Source organism: Microtus pennsylvanicus, chromosome 14, assembly GCF_037038515.1.
Source record: "Microtus pennsylvanicus isolate mMicPen1 chromosome 14, mMicPen1.hap1, whole genome shotgun sequence".
NCBI classification, from domain to species: Eukaryota; Metazoa; Chordata; class Mammalia; order Rodentia; family Cricetidae; genus Microtus; species Microtus pennsylvanicus.
Window position 1 is genome coordinate 28,680,539 of NC_134592.1, and position 12,731 is coordinate 28,693,269.

Consider the following 12,731-nt stretch of genomic DNA (forward strand, 5'->3'; position numbering starts at 1 on the left):
TGATGTAAAGGAAGGTTTATTCTCGCTCATAGTTCCGGCCTCCAGTCTACAGTGGCGGGGGGTCAAGGCAATAGTGGGAATATTGATCACAGCTGCTTCCATAGTCATCATACAACAACGAATGCATACACGCTAGTTCTCAGCTCTTCTCTACTCATCGAGGCTCCGGAATCCTCTGCCACCCATGAGGAGTCTTCCCACCTCAGCATCACCAGTATAACTCCCCGCAGACATTCCTAAAGGCCCTTTCCTCAGGTGACTAGGTCTTTTTCTCAGGTTGACAGTATTAGCCATTACAGCTGCTCATGTCTGCCACACCCACTCCTAACACATGGCAGAGAAGAGGGTTAAGGCAGGATGAAGTTGAAGGAGAGATATAGTCTACTAACTTAATTTCCCTAGAGAAGACTCTGGTACTGGCAGCCTTAAAGAAATGTCATGGACTCCAAGGGTTTCCGCTGCTTCCTCAGGGAAGAGGTCAAGTTCAAGCCCTCTTCAACGCGCTTGTTCCTGAGCCTGTCCAGCTCATCCAGCATCTGAGCCTTACTCCCTTCCCTGTGCAGGAGGCTTGGTCTGGGAACTATGCCCGCAGCTCAGCAGGTGTATCTGGCTGTCGACTGGGGTGAGACACTTGGAAAGCCTCTAAGGCCAGCAGGGCCTTGTTGATTTGACAGATGGTAGGGTAGTGGCTGAGGTCCACCTTGAACCTGTGGCAGAGAAACACTTGTAAGCCAGGGTTTTCAGGGACACTGCTGTGGGCAGGGCTGGACGAGGTCCAGGGTTGCAGTGCAAGGCCAGAAAGCAGCCCTGCCACCTGGGGCGCCTCATTCTCTGGGATGCTCTGAACGGGTCTGGAGTGGCATCGTCTGGCGTCATTCCCCTTCTGTTCTTCTCTAAGTAATGACTGCTGTGAATTCCAGAGTCAGGCATCTGTGTAGAATGTCCCGTCACCCACGATAACAGGCTCTTAGGGGAAGGAATGTGCTCTACATGTCCCTGTCCCAAATAGCAAGCACGATGCCTTCCAGAAGGCCGTGGAGGGAGCTTGCAGAGCTCACTTCTAAGCAGACACTCCACATCTGGGTACAGCAAGCGGGTATTCTTGGGGGCGATTCCCTTAGATAAGCCAGCTCTTCTTAGGAGCGAGGGCTGTCTATACAGGACCACCCAGGCTACAGTGGGCATGGTAGAAACATTTCAGCAATTTTTTCTGCCATGTCTATGCTCAGCCAGGGCAGCTGGTGTGGCCGGGGGCAGAGGCTCCTTGGTATTAAAGAAGGGTTCACAGAAGATGCTATCTCAGTGTCTATGTGGAGGCCCTGGCGGTAGGGGACCATGAAGGAAGGTGGCAAAGCTTTCTCTTACCTTTGAGCATTTGCCACTTGGGGCACTAAGCACAAATCAGCCATGGACACCTGGAAAAAGACCAAGGGAGTTTGCACAGGGATGATCACCCCAGACTCACTGGCAAGGCTAGCTGCTACTGCTGACTGTACTGGAGCTGACTGTACTGGGGTTGCCAACCCAATTTCCTGTCTGCTTCCATTTTTTTTTTTCTGGCATCCCTATCACTCCTCTGGAACTGCCTGTCATTGTCCCCCGGAACTGTAGCGTTTCTCCCATGCCATACTCTAGTTTCCCTGACAACCAACCTTGTGGTAGCCAGAGAAGGCCTGACTGCGTTGGTGGTGGTCAGTGTGCTTGTTGAAGCCACCACTACTAGGGACTTAGTGAGGATTCCTAGCAGAGAAGGAACCACGGAACCAGACTACCACAGGCTCAGTGCCTTAGTCTGCACGCGTCTAGGGCTCCTTAATCCTACAGTCTGCAGGGTGCAAACCTGAAGGGAAACATTTACCCTTCAGCTGATGCCTGGGCCACCTCACCGTCTCAGAAGTGTGCCCCTCTGGTCTAAGCACATCCCACTATGGCTAGTGCAGTGGTTCTCAACCTTCCTAACGCTCATGTCGTAGAAACCCCCAGCCATAAAATTATTTCGTTACTACTCCATAACTGTAATTTTGCTACTGTTCTGAATCATAGTGTAAATATCTGATATGAAGGATATGTGATATGGAACCACTGTGAAAAGATTGTTTGACCCCCCCAACAGGGTCACTACCCACAGGTTGAGAGCCACTGCTCTGGAGGAAGTGCAGGAGTGAGCTGAGGTGTCTGCACTAACTGACTGCCCAGGGCAAAGGTATGCACCAAGAGGCTGGTCCCGGGGCCCCTCCAAGTATCTCCTTAGGACAAGGAGATTCTGGGTCTAAGTGGGAGGCAGCCTGAGGTCGGCATGAAGGCCACAGTGGGCAGCTCTGGGGACACTTACCTCATCTCCTACACAATACTTTCCTGCTGTGCTCTGCAGAATCTGTTCCAGAGCTGTGGAGAGACCATATGGATGATGTTTACATCAGCCTCTCCAGGGCTTGCCTCCACAGCTATGAAATAGGTGGACATTTCAGTGATAGGCCGGGGCGTGGGCAGAGTCTGGTGTAGGGAATATGATAGCCAGGACTAAGAATAATGTTTCCTGTGGCTTCTCTGTCTGTTCTTAGAATAGACGAGACTTGCAGCTGGTCAAGGCAACAGCTCTCACAGACGGCCTAGCATCCTGAGGACAGGCACTCTCGACTCTCAGTGAAATAGAGGCAGGGCCAGGTCTGGGGTTCACAGAAGTTCTGGAGCATAAAGCCATCCTTGAGCACTGGCCCAGCCCACCACCTTCCTGTCCAGTCCTCTCATCCACCCCACTGTCAGGATCAGAGCAGCCTGCGAAGCTGGGTTGGACGCCCAGAGCCATGTGTGTGCGGGTCACTTCTCTGAGAAGCCACTTGGACAGCTCACCATTGAAGCCAGAAGTAATAGCTTCCTGGGCCCAAGGCAGCTGCTTCTCCTCTCCCACCTGCTTCAGGACGGACAGGTTCTGCACGGTTCAAGAGAAGAAAAAAAAAAGAATGAAAAATAGAAGTCTGAAATCTGATTGTTCTGGGAGTCAGCTTGAGTTTGTCCCTTTGTCAGGCCTCTGAATGGAAGGAAGCTCAGTATCCATCCGCTCTAGCTGTTTACCGTCCTGCTCACCTCTGGGCTATACAGGACCTTCCTCCCATCAGCTGTCTGAAGTTGGAAGGAGCTGCCTTCTTGGGCTGCCCCAGTTACCCCAAGAAGTATTCTGAAATCTATGTGATTTTTGTTTTGTTTTGTTTTGTTTTGTTTTGTTTTGTTTTGTGAGACAGGGTTTCTCTGTAGTTTTGGAGCCTGTCGTGGAACTAGCTTTTGTAGACCAGGCTGGCCTCAAACTCACAGCAGTCCACCTGCCTCTGCCTCCCGAGTGCTAGGATTAAAGGCGTGCACCACCACCGCCCGGCTGAAAGCCATGTGATTTTTGGTAGCAGTTAGCAAACCTAGGGACATAGGGTGATGGCATGACTGACAGATGCAGCTACAGGCCAAGGCCTTTTCTCTCACACCCAACACTCCCCTACTTGGTCTCCTGAAAAGAGGCTGTGTGATACCTGGGTGGGGGCGGGGAGCATGGGACTCTGGACTGAGACAGGTGTGTAGGTGTGTTGGACTGGCTTCTAGCGATTATGACTAAGGAACAATGCCCACTGTTAAAAACAGCGAGATGTTTCAGGAGTCACGGTATCACAGGTGCACAAGGATCCTCGCTCTGATACTACTCAGCTGGCACCCTGCAAAGCCACTGCTCCCTTTAGAGCCATTACAAGTAGAAGCTGGCACAGATAAATGGTTCTAATACTTGCCTTTCTATTTTACAGGTGAGAACTTACTTTAAAAACAAAACAGAGCCAGCCTGGTCTACAAGAGCTAGTTCCAGGACAGGAACCAAAAAGCTATGGAGAAACCCTGTCTCGAAAAATCAAAAAAAAAAAAAAACAAAACAAAACAAAAAAAAAACCAAAAAAAACAGAAACCTTATAAGAATCCCAATATCGGCATATTGTGTAGTTCAGGACTCAGGTCCAGACTAGGGAAAACAGCATATGACAATAAAACAATTTAAGTGGACTTTCTCGGTTTCTCAGTGAAGTTCTGTTTACACTATGCTGATCTACTGAGTGTACAGAGTCACTATGTCTTAAAATGTATCTTAATTTTAAAATAATTTATTATTAAAATATACTAATGATGAAAAATCATTAGAAAAATGACACTAACAGACCTGCTCAATGAAGGGCTGCCATAACTTTTCAACTTATTACAAAACAAATAAAAACCTAAAACGCAGGGCTGGAGAGATGGTTCACAACCATCTATAATGCTATCTTGTGCCCTCTTCTGGCAGAAGTCTGTATACTTAATAAATAAAATCTTAAAAACAAACAAACCTAAAACGCAATTATCCTTTGAAGCAAAGCAAAGTGCGGTAAAGCAAGGCCTATCTGCATATATGACACAGAGAATGAGCAAGAGTTGCCCAGGATGGAACTGGAGACTGTACTCAGGCCTGCTACTCTCCCTGTTTCCCTGCCTCAAACATGCCTATGCTCCTAGGCCTCGGAGCAGAGTTGGAGACCCATACTGATGAAGGACTTCTGGGATTCCTGCCACCTTCTGCATGTAGGCTAGGCCAAGGCCCCTGAGAGTTTTTCTTTGTTCCCCTGCTCGCCGCAGCCACCGGCTTCACTCTGGCTCATCACGGTGAACGTGACGGGATGCGTGAGAGTCGTACAAGAGTGTGGATCTAACAGTGCTAACCTGAAGGGGCTGGATGCCGCTAGCGATGAGGTCGGAGATCATGCGCACAATGGCTTTCTTCTGCGGGTCCTGAGGCAGGAGACGTGGGGTGGGCCGAGTCTCTTCCAGGTACTCTATGATGGCCAGCTGTCCAGAGGGAACATTGAGGCAGAGAGAGGGCTTGGGATTCCTGGGTCAGAGGGCAGAGGCCAGCAAACTACCTTTTCCCGATGGTACCACCACTACCTCTGCGCCCTCCTCAACTGAAGCACTGTACAGGTCTTTCACAGACCTTGTTCAACTTGGTTCTTCACACGCTCAACCATCCTCTCTCCTTCCCTCTACCATATACTCAGTGAGCCCCCATTATGCTTGGTGTCTAGCCACTTGTGGGTTAGGAAGAGATGTCAGGTCTTCTCATTCAGAACTCTGCCACTCTGAAACCCTCTACTCACTGACTGGCCAATGGTGATTCCATCAATCTTCAGGGCTGGCACTTGCTTCATGGGATTCAGGGTCTGAAATTCCTTCGAGAACTGTGGAGACAAGGCCATGGTGGACTAGGTGTCCTAGTTTAAGTTGCCTAAAGCAGAATCAAGTAAGTAGGAAGACTGTAGGCCTAGCACCAATCCATATTTCTCATCCTTAGAGAAGGACTTGGTTCCTAAGATCATGCTAATCTCTGGGGATCCATGTAGTATCCTATTACCCCAATGGTCTGGATTTATGGTTTTACCTGTCCTCCCCCACTTTTTTTGAGACAGGGTTTCCTCTGTGTAACCCTGGCTGTCCTAGAACTCAGAGATCCAACTGCTTTGGCCTCCCGAGTGCTGGAATTAAAGGCATGTGCCATCACGGCCCACCTTCTTCCTGTACCCTTTAATGTTGCTACCAAGTCAGCTCCTGCCTCAGTCATCCATTGAGAGGGTCTAGTATAAGAAAAGGTCCCATTATCACCTATTCTCATAAAATCAGGCACTGACCCTAATACCCTGACCCCTTCCCATGGCTCCCATTGCTGCCCAGGAGAGTCAGCAGCAACCTCCCCAGTTACAGGAACCATGAAATATAGGTTTCCTCCAGTCCACAGCCAGTGCTCCATCTGGTACCAATTCTCATATTGTGGGCCTGGGACAGCTTCCTTACCTGTTGCCCCCCATCCTTTATGAGGTTGACGGGCACCGTCTCATAGTCAATGCCTTTTAATGCCAGAGCTAGAAGAGACCAGAGCGGAGTTAGGGGATGACTTCTGGCTAGACTCTCAAAGGCAGCCCTCCCTCTACAAAACAGCTCTACAAAAACAGCACTCATTGCTTTGGCTTCTGGGTCAGTCAAGGTAGAGACTCTGGGGTCCAGGAGAGGACTATTGGATAAGTGAGAGTCACCCATGATGGCTCTGCAGTTAGGGCAAGACTGGAGATTGACAGCGTGGGTGCAGATTCTACCGCATTCAACTGTGAGGTGTATGGCCTTGGGCAGGTTAACTTAATGAGTTTCTCTGCCTCAGTTTCCCCAATGTGACAAGCAGCACTGTGTAGTAGTTGAAAGTGTGGGATACGGCTAGGTGTTTGGCTTACTGAAGGGATATGAGCTTAACATGGTTAAAGCCAGTGTTCAATTGCTGGCGCCAAATCAAAGCAAGTGAACATGGACTTGAGCCAGACTACATGGTTCAAATTGCAAGTTTTCCAGGACAAATTACTTAACCTTTGTGCCTTGCCTTGTTTGCACAGTGGGGATACTAATATCTCTCTCTTATGATAATGGGGGAGGACAGGGAGGCATGCACACAAAGGCACCGGGCACAGAGCTCTTTGGTGCGCAGTGCTATGATGGTGACCTTTGCCAACAGTTGTGTGCGCCGGGGGGAGTGAAAGGTCAGACCTGGCCCAGTGCAGAGGCTTCTAGTTCCGGCTCTCCCCAAGGCTGTGACCAACTCCAAACAGTTCTGTTTGATTAGCCAGATCAAATAAGAACAGAGGGAGGCCAGCTGCTCCCTGAGTCACCAGGGACCTCTGGATCCTGTGAACCTACTCTGGCCATGGTTGCTAAGGGGTTCTGGAGTGCGGTGTGGCAGCGGTGGCACTCCCAAGGGGAAAAACAACCCCCTTCCTCCCACTCCTACTGTCTTCATGTTGGACTTTCTAGGTGGAAGTGCCATGCAGAGATAGAGGCTCCAGGAGAATGGGGTGCTGGCTGCTGGGAGGTGGTGGTGGTGGTGGTGAAGTCCTCTGTCCCCGCCTCCGCCATTCCCATCCTTCCAGAAACGGAGCTCTTACCGATTCGAACTCTCCATGTACAGGAGCTTCGGAAATAGGAATAGAGGACAGGCTGAGGAGAGAGAGGATGAGGCGGACATTAACTTAGGCTTGAGTTTCCAGCACCAGCTCCCAGGCAAAAGGCCCCAACCCCAGTTTCTTGCTATTGCACCGGGACTCCTTACTCGGGCAGGCATCTTGGCAACTCAGGCCTGTCTTGGGTCCTAGTCTTGCTGCTCTGAGTTCCTGAAGTACAAGTGTCCTCCAGAGGAAGGAGCTTTCAAGTGCTAGCCTTACCTTGTCAGTCATTGTGCTACGGCCTCCCACGGAATGTCTTCTCTCAGAGAGCTGTGAGGCAGGGGGAGGAACCCAAAGGGATGGGTCCCAGGAGCCAATGGGAAAGCAGGTTAAACAGGCACCAAAGGATTCTGGACTCTGGTCAGAAAGGGCGGCTTCTCAACTTGTGAGAAGTTTCTTTTATTCTTGGCCGGGGCAAGTCTGGCACTCAGGCATCCAGTGTAGCCTGGCTCTGAGGGAAAGTGCATGGAGGAATGGGCTCAAAGTGGGCAGACTCGGGTTCCGGACCTGATTCAGGAAGCAGCCATGTGTGACCTGAGACGAATCCCTGCTTTTCTGTTCTTTAGCTCCTCTGTTTATGAACAAAAGGCTCCCCTAAATGATGGCAGCAGCTCCTTTCGCCCCCGCAGAGCGGCTTCTTGTTTACTGATGCTTCGCTGTCCATTGCCTTGAGCTCCCCGTTCTCAAACTGATGGCAGATATACCCATTTGCCACAAAGTGAAGTCGCAAGCTGGGGGGTTCACAGGGCCTTGTCTGGGTTTCACAATGGCCCCTCACTTTGGAGTGTCCTCCTTAACAACTTTTGACCTTATAATGGTGAGAAAGTGATAGGCATTTGTTTCGAAACTGTACTTCAGATTCTGTATTTTGGTCTTTCCCCAGGCTGGGCAGTGGCATCTAGGCACAGCTTGGTGACCATGGGCTCATCAGGATTACTATGAGGCAGTGACCATGAGAGAGGGGCAAACATGATCAGAACGCTGAGAAATGCCTTGTGTAACGTGTTATACACTGACTGCACCAAGGGGGACCAAAGTCATGGTCACTGCTACTACTCTCCCTATGGCCCTTAAGGAGGAAACCAAATCTCAGGTAATTTCTGTTCTTATCTAGTGGTAACTATATAGCATAATCTTACACTGCACCAAGGGGGACCAAAGTCATGGTCACTGCTACTACTCTCCCTATGGCCCTTAAGGAGGAAACCAAATCTCAGGTAATTTCTGTTCTTATCTAGTGGTAACTATAGAGCATAATCTTACACTGCACCAAGGGGGACCAAAGTCATGGTCACTGCTACTACTCTCCCTATGGCCCTTAAGGAGGAAACCAAATCTCAGGTAATTTCTGTTCTTATCTAGTGGTAACTATAGAGCATAATCTTACACTCCAGGTTGTGCCTTCAAAGACTTCCAGTGGACGCCTGAAACCACGTACTACCCAAACCCTGTATTATTTGTTTCTTGTACATCACCTTAGTTTCAATCCCTATTGCTATAATAATATACCCCAGCAAAGGCAGCCTAAAGGAAAATCATTTATTGGGGTAATAATTCAAGATACAGTTCATGGGGCAGGGGATGAATCAAGACAGTAGCCTGGAACAGCTGGTGCCATCCCATCCTCAGCAGGAGGCAGGACAATGAATGTGTGTCACTGCTCAGCTAACTTCCTTGTTTTTATGGGCCCAGACACAACCCAGAGTGTCACCCTCCCACGGCAACTATCTGATAAAGATATGACCACAAGTTAGCCTAACATAGAAACTCTCTCCCAAGTATGTCTGGAGGCTTGTCTCCTATGTGAGTCTAGATTCCGTCAAAATGACACCAACTATCACATGCATACAAACATACATACATAAGGTTTGATTTATAAGATAGACACTACAAGAGATTACCAATGATGAAATAGAATAATTTCAGTAATTTACTATTACTTACTATAATAAAATTGCTGCGATCTTGAACTTTGGGGCCGATAGTATGTAAAACAAGGGCCGTTCACACAAGCACTGTAATATCGGGACAGCCTAACCACTACAACATCTATCAAGTGGCTAACAGGTGGGGAGTGTAGATAGCATGGATATACTACAGAAAGGAAGAATTCACTGCCCTCTGCTGTGTGAGATTTCCCCCACGCTGCTCACAAAGGCTAGCAATTGTCTCTGAAAGTTTCCAGGTAACCAGGGTTTCCCTTGAACCAAGGCTGACCACAGATAAGGAAATCACGGGAAGAGAAATAACAGCCATGCACCGACTGCAAACCATCTGGCGATATTTGCGCTTGCACACCTACACTTTTACCATCAAGTAGAATGTTCGTTCGTTTAATCAGCGCACCTGGAAGAATTGTCTCCAACTCATATGCACTGTGATTATTCTGGCAATTTGAAACTTATTTGCAGGTTTGAAGTTGTGGGAGATTCAGCCCATGTGAGGCGCTACATACATCCCCAGCTGGGTTGATACCGTTCTTACATGATTCAAATTCCGAAAATCACATCGGTATATGGAAAACCTACACAATATTAGCCTGATGCAGTGTCCGTTGCATCTAATGTATACCTTCCCAGACAACGGGCCTCGAGCTTTATGCATTAGACTCAACGGAGTCCCTTATAAAACAGATTTTCAGCCCTGCTCCATCAACGGGTTAAAGACAATGGTTCTAGGATAAACTAGAGGGTTACGACTTAAATCAGGGAGGCTCCAGACGCGACTTGGAAGGCGAAGGCAGCAGGGTCACGAGTTCAAAGTCAGGTTGAACTACATAACAAGACCTCGTTTCTTAACACCGATAAAATAAAGGCAAAATTAAAAGCCTGGGAAGTCACCACAAGTAACTGTTAACGATAGAAAGTTTCACATCTTCCCCTTGCCCTTGGTGCATGCCTGGGCCAACAGGGCGGCCGAGAAGTGCACACAGAGCATCACGGAATTGCAAACGTTTGAAAGTCCTACAAGAGCTCGTACACACGAGGCACGGAAGGGTGCTATCGGACGCCACCCAGAACGCTGAGCATCTTAACCTTCCTGACTCAATCAGACCGACTCCTTAGCGCTCGGTGGCCAGCGCGCAGGTGCAGAGTGACCCGGCGCACAGCATGCCGGGAGGCGTTGTGGAGCCGTGCGGAGAGGCGCGCTCTCAGCGACCCCTCGTCCCCCAGCTGTTCTCCGTGTTTCTAAGTAGCGACCCTCAGCCCCGGAGGCACGGCACAGACCTTCCCGACTTGCATCTCCTACTCGGCCAGTCAAGAAAGTCAGCTCTCGGGGACTAGAAGATGACTGAGGCCTAGCGGGGTCCAAAAAGCGAGGGTCGGAGTAGATGGGGTTCCCTCCGTCGGGTTGGCCCCGGCCCCGCCCCCGCCTCCCGCGCTGCTGGGAGTTGTAGTTCCTGAGCCGTCCCGAGTCTCCGTCCTTAGCGTCCCTCCGCCTCCCGCAATGCTTTACGCCTCAGGCCGCTTCCTAGCGGCCCGGGCGGCCACCACACTTCCCGCCCCGCCCAGAGCCCGGGGCCTGGCGCTCCGCGGCAAGCGGAGGGAACTACAAATCCCAGGGCACCTCGAGACTCCCTCCTATGACTCTTGGACGGGGTTGCGGACAAGACCCAACGCGACTCCGGTCCGGAGGGTAATCCTCAGAAAGGGGAGGATGCCGCCGGCCATAGGCGGAGGCCTAACGGGTTCCGAGCTGCGTCCCCGGAGGGGCCGCTGCGCGCCGCAGGCTGCCAGGGCCGTGGGCAGGGACACGGTCCGCCGGGTTGCAGCACGGAGCCTTAAACGACCTGCTTGGAGCTCACGGAGCTTCGAGGCGGCAGGCCGGTGGGCCACGCTGGCTGTGGTGACGCTGTTGTCCTTCGCTACCCGCTTTCACCGGCTGGACCAGCCGGCGCACATCTGGTAAGTGGCAGAAGGGACTTGGCGGGCACCATGGCAACTGGGAGGGAGGGACGCCTCCCTCTGATTGGCCTGAGGGCACGGAGGGGGCGGGATTCACCGGAGGCGCGACCGGTCTGTGGGGGTAACTGAGGAATTTTTTGGAGGGGAGGTAGGAGGAGGGAGCAAGGGACCACTCCTCTATAAGTCCAGTCTCTGAAAAGAATAGGTTTGCTCTGATGGGGGCTAGTGGGTCTCAAGGGTCTTCAGAAGAGACTCTCATGTCTAGGCTACCTGCCTTTCAAATGCTGGCACCCAGAGGTGCTTTGAACTCTCCTCAGAAAATAGTAAATTTATAGTGCATAATTTCCCAAGGTCTGGTTTTCAAAGATTTCAGCATCTTTGGAGTTAGGTTCTTTGATCCGCTGCCAGGTCCCACTGGATGACATGACATGCCCAAAGAGATGACTGCACCTGCAGTCCAAGGAATGACAAGTTTGGGAAGTGATGGTAAGTCACTCTGTTCTAGAGATACATTGCCATATCCCTCAGGTTTGCTAATTGCAAGCGCAGCCTTAAGATATGGCCCAGGTCAAATGCAGTCAGGACATTCTAGATACTGTTTTGGCCCATGTGTGGATGCACAAGACATTGATGGAGGACTCCCTCTCCCAACAGGCTTTATTACTCCTCAGTCACAGCTGGCCTTGGCTTCTAGCAGACGTTTCATGTTCCCAGGCAGCTCTGTCAGCTGCTCTGATTAGCATGGCTGGCAGAGGCAGAGACCAAATCTGTTCAGTTTGTCTCATACAATGTTTAATAGTGGCTACTGTCAGGGAGACTCCAAGCAGCAGGATGATGCCGGCCTTGGGTATTTACCTCAGCTGTATCCTTTAGGGTTCTGGATTCAGCCTCCTATGAGTGAGGGACCAGCAAGTCTCATTTCAGACAGCATGAATGTAGTCTAAGGCAATAAACTACTCATTAAGTCCTGTGCATAGCAGTTTAGATTGGTTCTGCCCATTGGTATCATTGCCAATAATTACAACACTTACGGAGAGACATTTGGTGGCCCAGTCCTTATATGCTAAAATTATCTAAGGAGATTCAGGTTATTCAGTTCAGTTTTATCTGGATCATCATTTAGTTTGATTTAGGCCTCCGCTGCATTGGTTTGGTTAAGACCCATGGGCAGTATATTGAGTAGTTGCAGCCTCAGTGACTGTGTGGGCATAACTAAGGTCCCTAGCTCTTTAGGGAAGAGTATATGATACGCTCTGTAGAGTGTGATAGACAGAACATTGTGCCATCTGTGTAGTAGCACACATTATCAGGGAGCTCTTTTTGAGGCGTTGGTACTGATGTCATCAGCCCATCAGAGTAGCTCAAGACTGCCCGCGTCCATCCACATGAGTTTTTCTGTTTCCAGCCCCAGGATGAGTTCCTGCCTTCAGCTGCCTCTTAGTGTAGGTGGCCCATCTGAATGTTGCCAGGCTCTGGGGTTCGACTTAGGGGACAGAGAGAATTAATGTTTTCATTCACTGTACATCTCCAGAACGCTAATGCCTTTCTTCCTCAGCCCTTGAGGCTGTCTGCCCTATAACTCTGCCCGTGGTGGTAGTGTGTTTTCCATTTGCCAATGCCAGTTTTCCATTTGCCGTCTCTCCCATTGTACCCTGTTTATGTCCAGACTTTATTACAACAGGCATTGGTAGAAAACTCGGAGACCTGTTGTGTTTTCTCTCTGACACAGGTGGGCAGTGTAGGGAGACATGCACTCAGCTAAGTGCCATTGAGTTTATGTTCTAGG

General features: G+C 50.1%; 2 protein-coding genes across 4 annotated transcripts in view; one reads left to right on the forward strand and one right to left on the reverse strand.

Moving 5' to 3' along the window:
- Nucleotides 1-10,400, reverse strand: Gstz1 (glutathione S-transferase zeta 1). Of its 3 annotated transcripts, none has more exons than XM_075948635.1 (9): nucleotides 10,268-10,400; nucleotides 6,984-7,035; nucleotides 5,851-5,918; nucleotides 5,160-5,240; nucleotides 4,726-4,851; nucleotides 2,851-2,929; nucleotides 2,333-2,385; nucleotides 1,366-1,415; nucleotides 1-707 (listed from the first exon to the last, which is right to left on the reverse strand). In XM_075948635.1, exons 1-9 carry the CDS (start codon nucleotides 10,280-10,282, stop codon nucleotides 581-583), a joined length of 651 nt encoding a protein of 216 aa, XP_075804750.1. In that variant the 5' UTR covers nucleotides 10,283-10,400; the 3' UTR covers nucleotides 1-580. The 3 variants fall into 3 exon arrangements, with proteins under 3 accessions (XP_075804750.1, XP_075804751.1, XP_075804752.1); XM_075948636.1 differs by lacking the exon at nucleotides 10,268-10,400 and adding an exon at nucleotides 7,260-7,352; XM_075948637.1 differs by lacking the exon at nucleotides 10,268-10,400 and adding an exon at nucleotides 7,148-7,253.
- A 4-nt stretch (nucleotides 10,401-10,404) lies between these two features.
- Nucleotides 10,405-12,731, forward strand: part of Pomt2 (protein O-mannosyltransferase 2) — a 47,634-nt gene continuing 45,307 nt past the window's right edge. Inside the window, exon 1 of the mRNA XM_075948634.1 lies at nucleotides 10,405-10,945. Coding sequence (XP_075804749.1) covers nucleotides 10,488-10,945 — 458 coding nt within the window. The 5' untranslated portion in view covers nucleotides 10,405-10,487. The remainder of the gene's footprint in view (nucleotides 10,946-12,731) is intronic.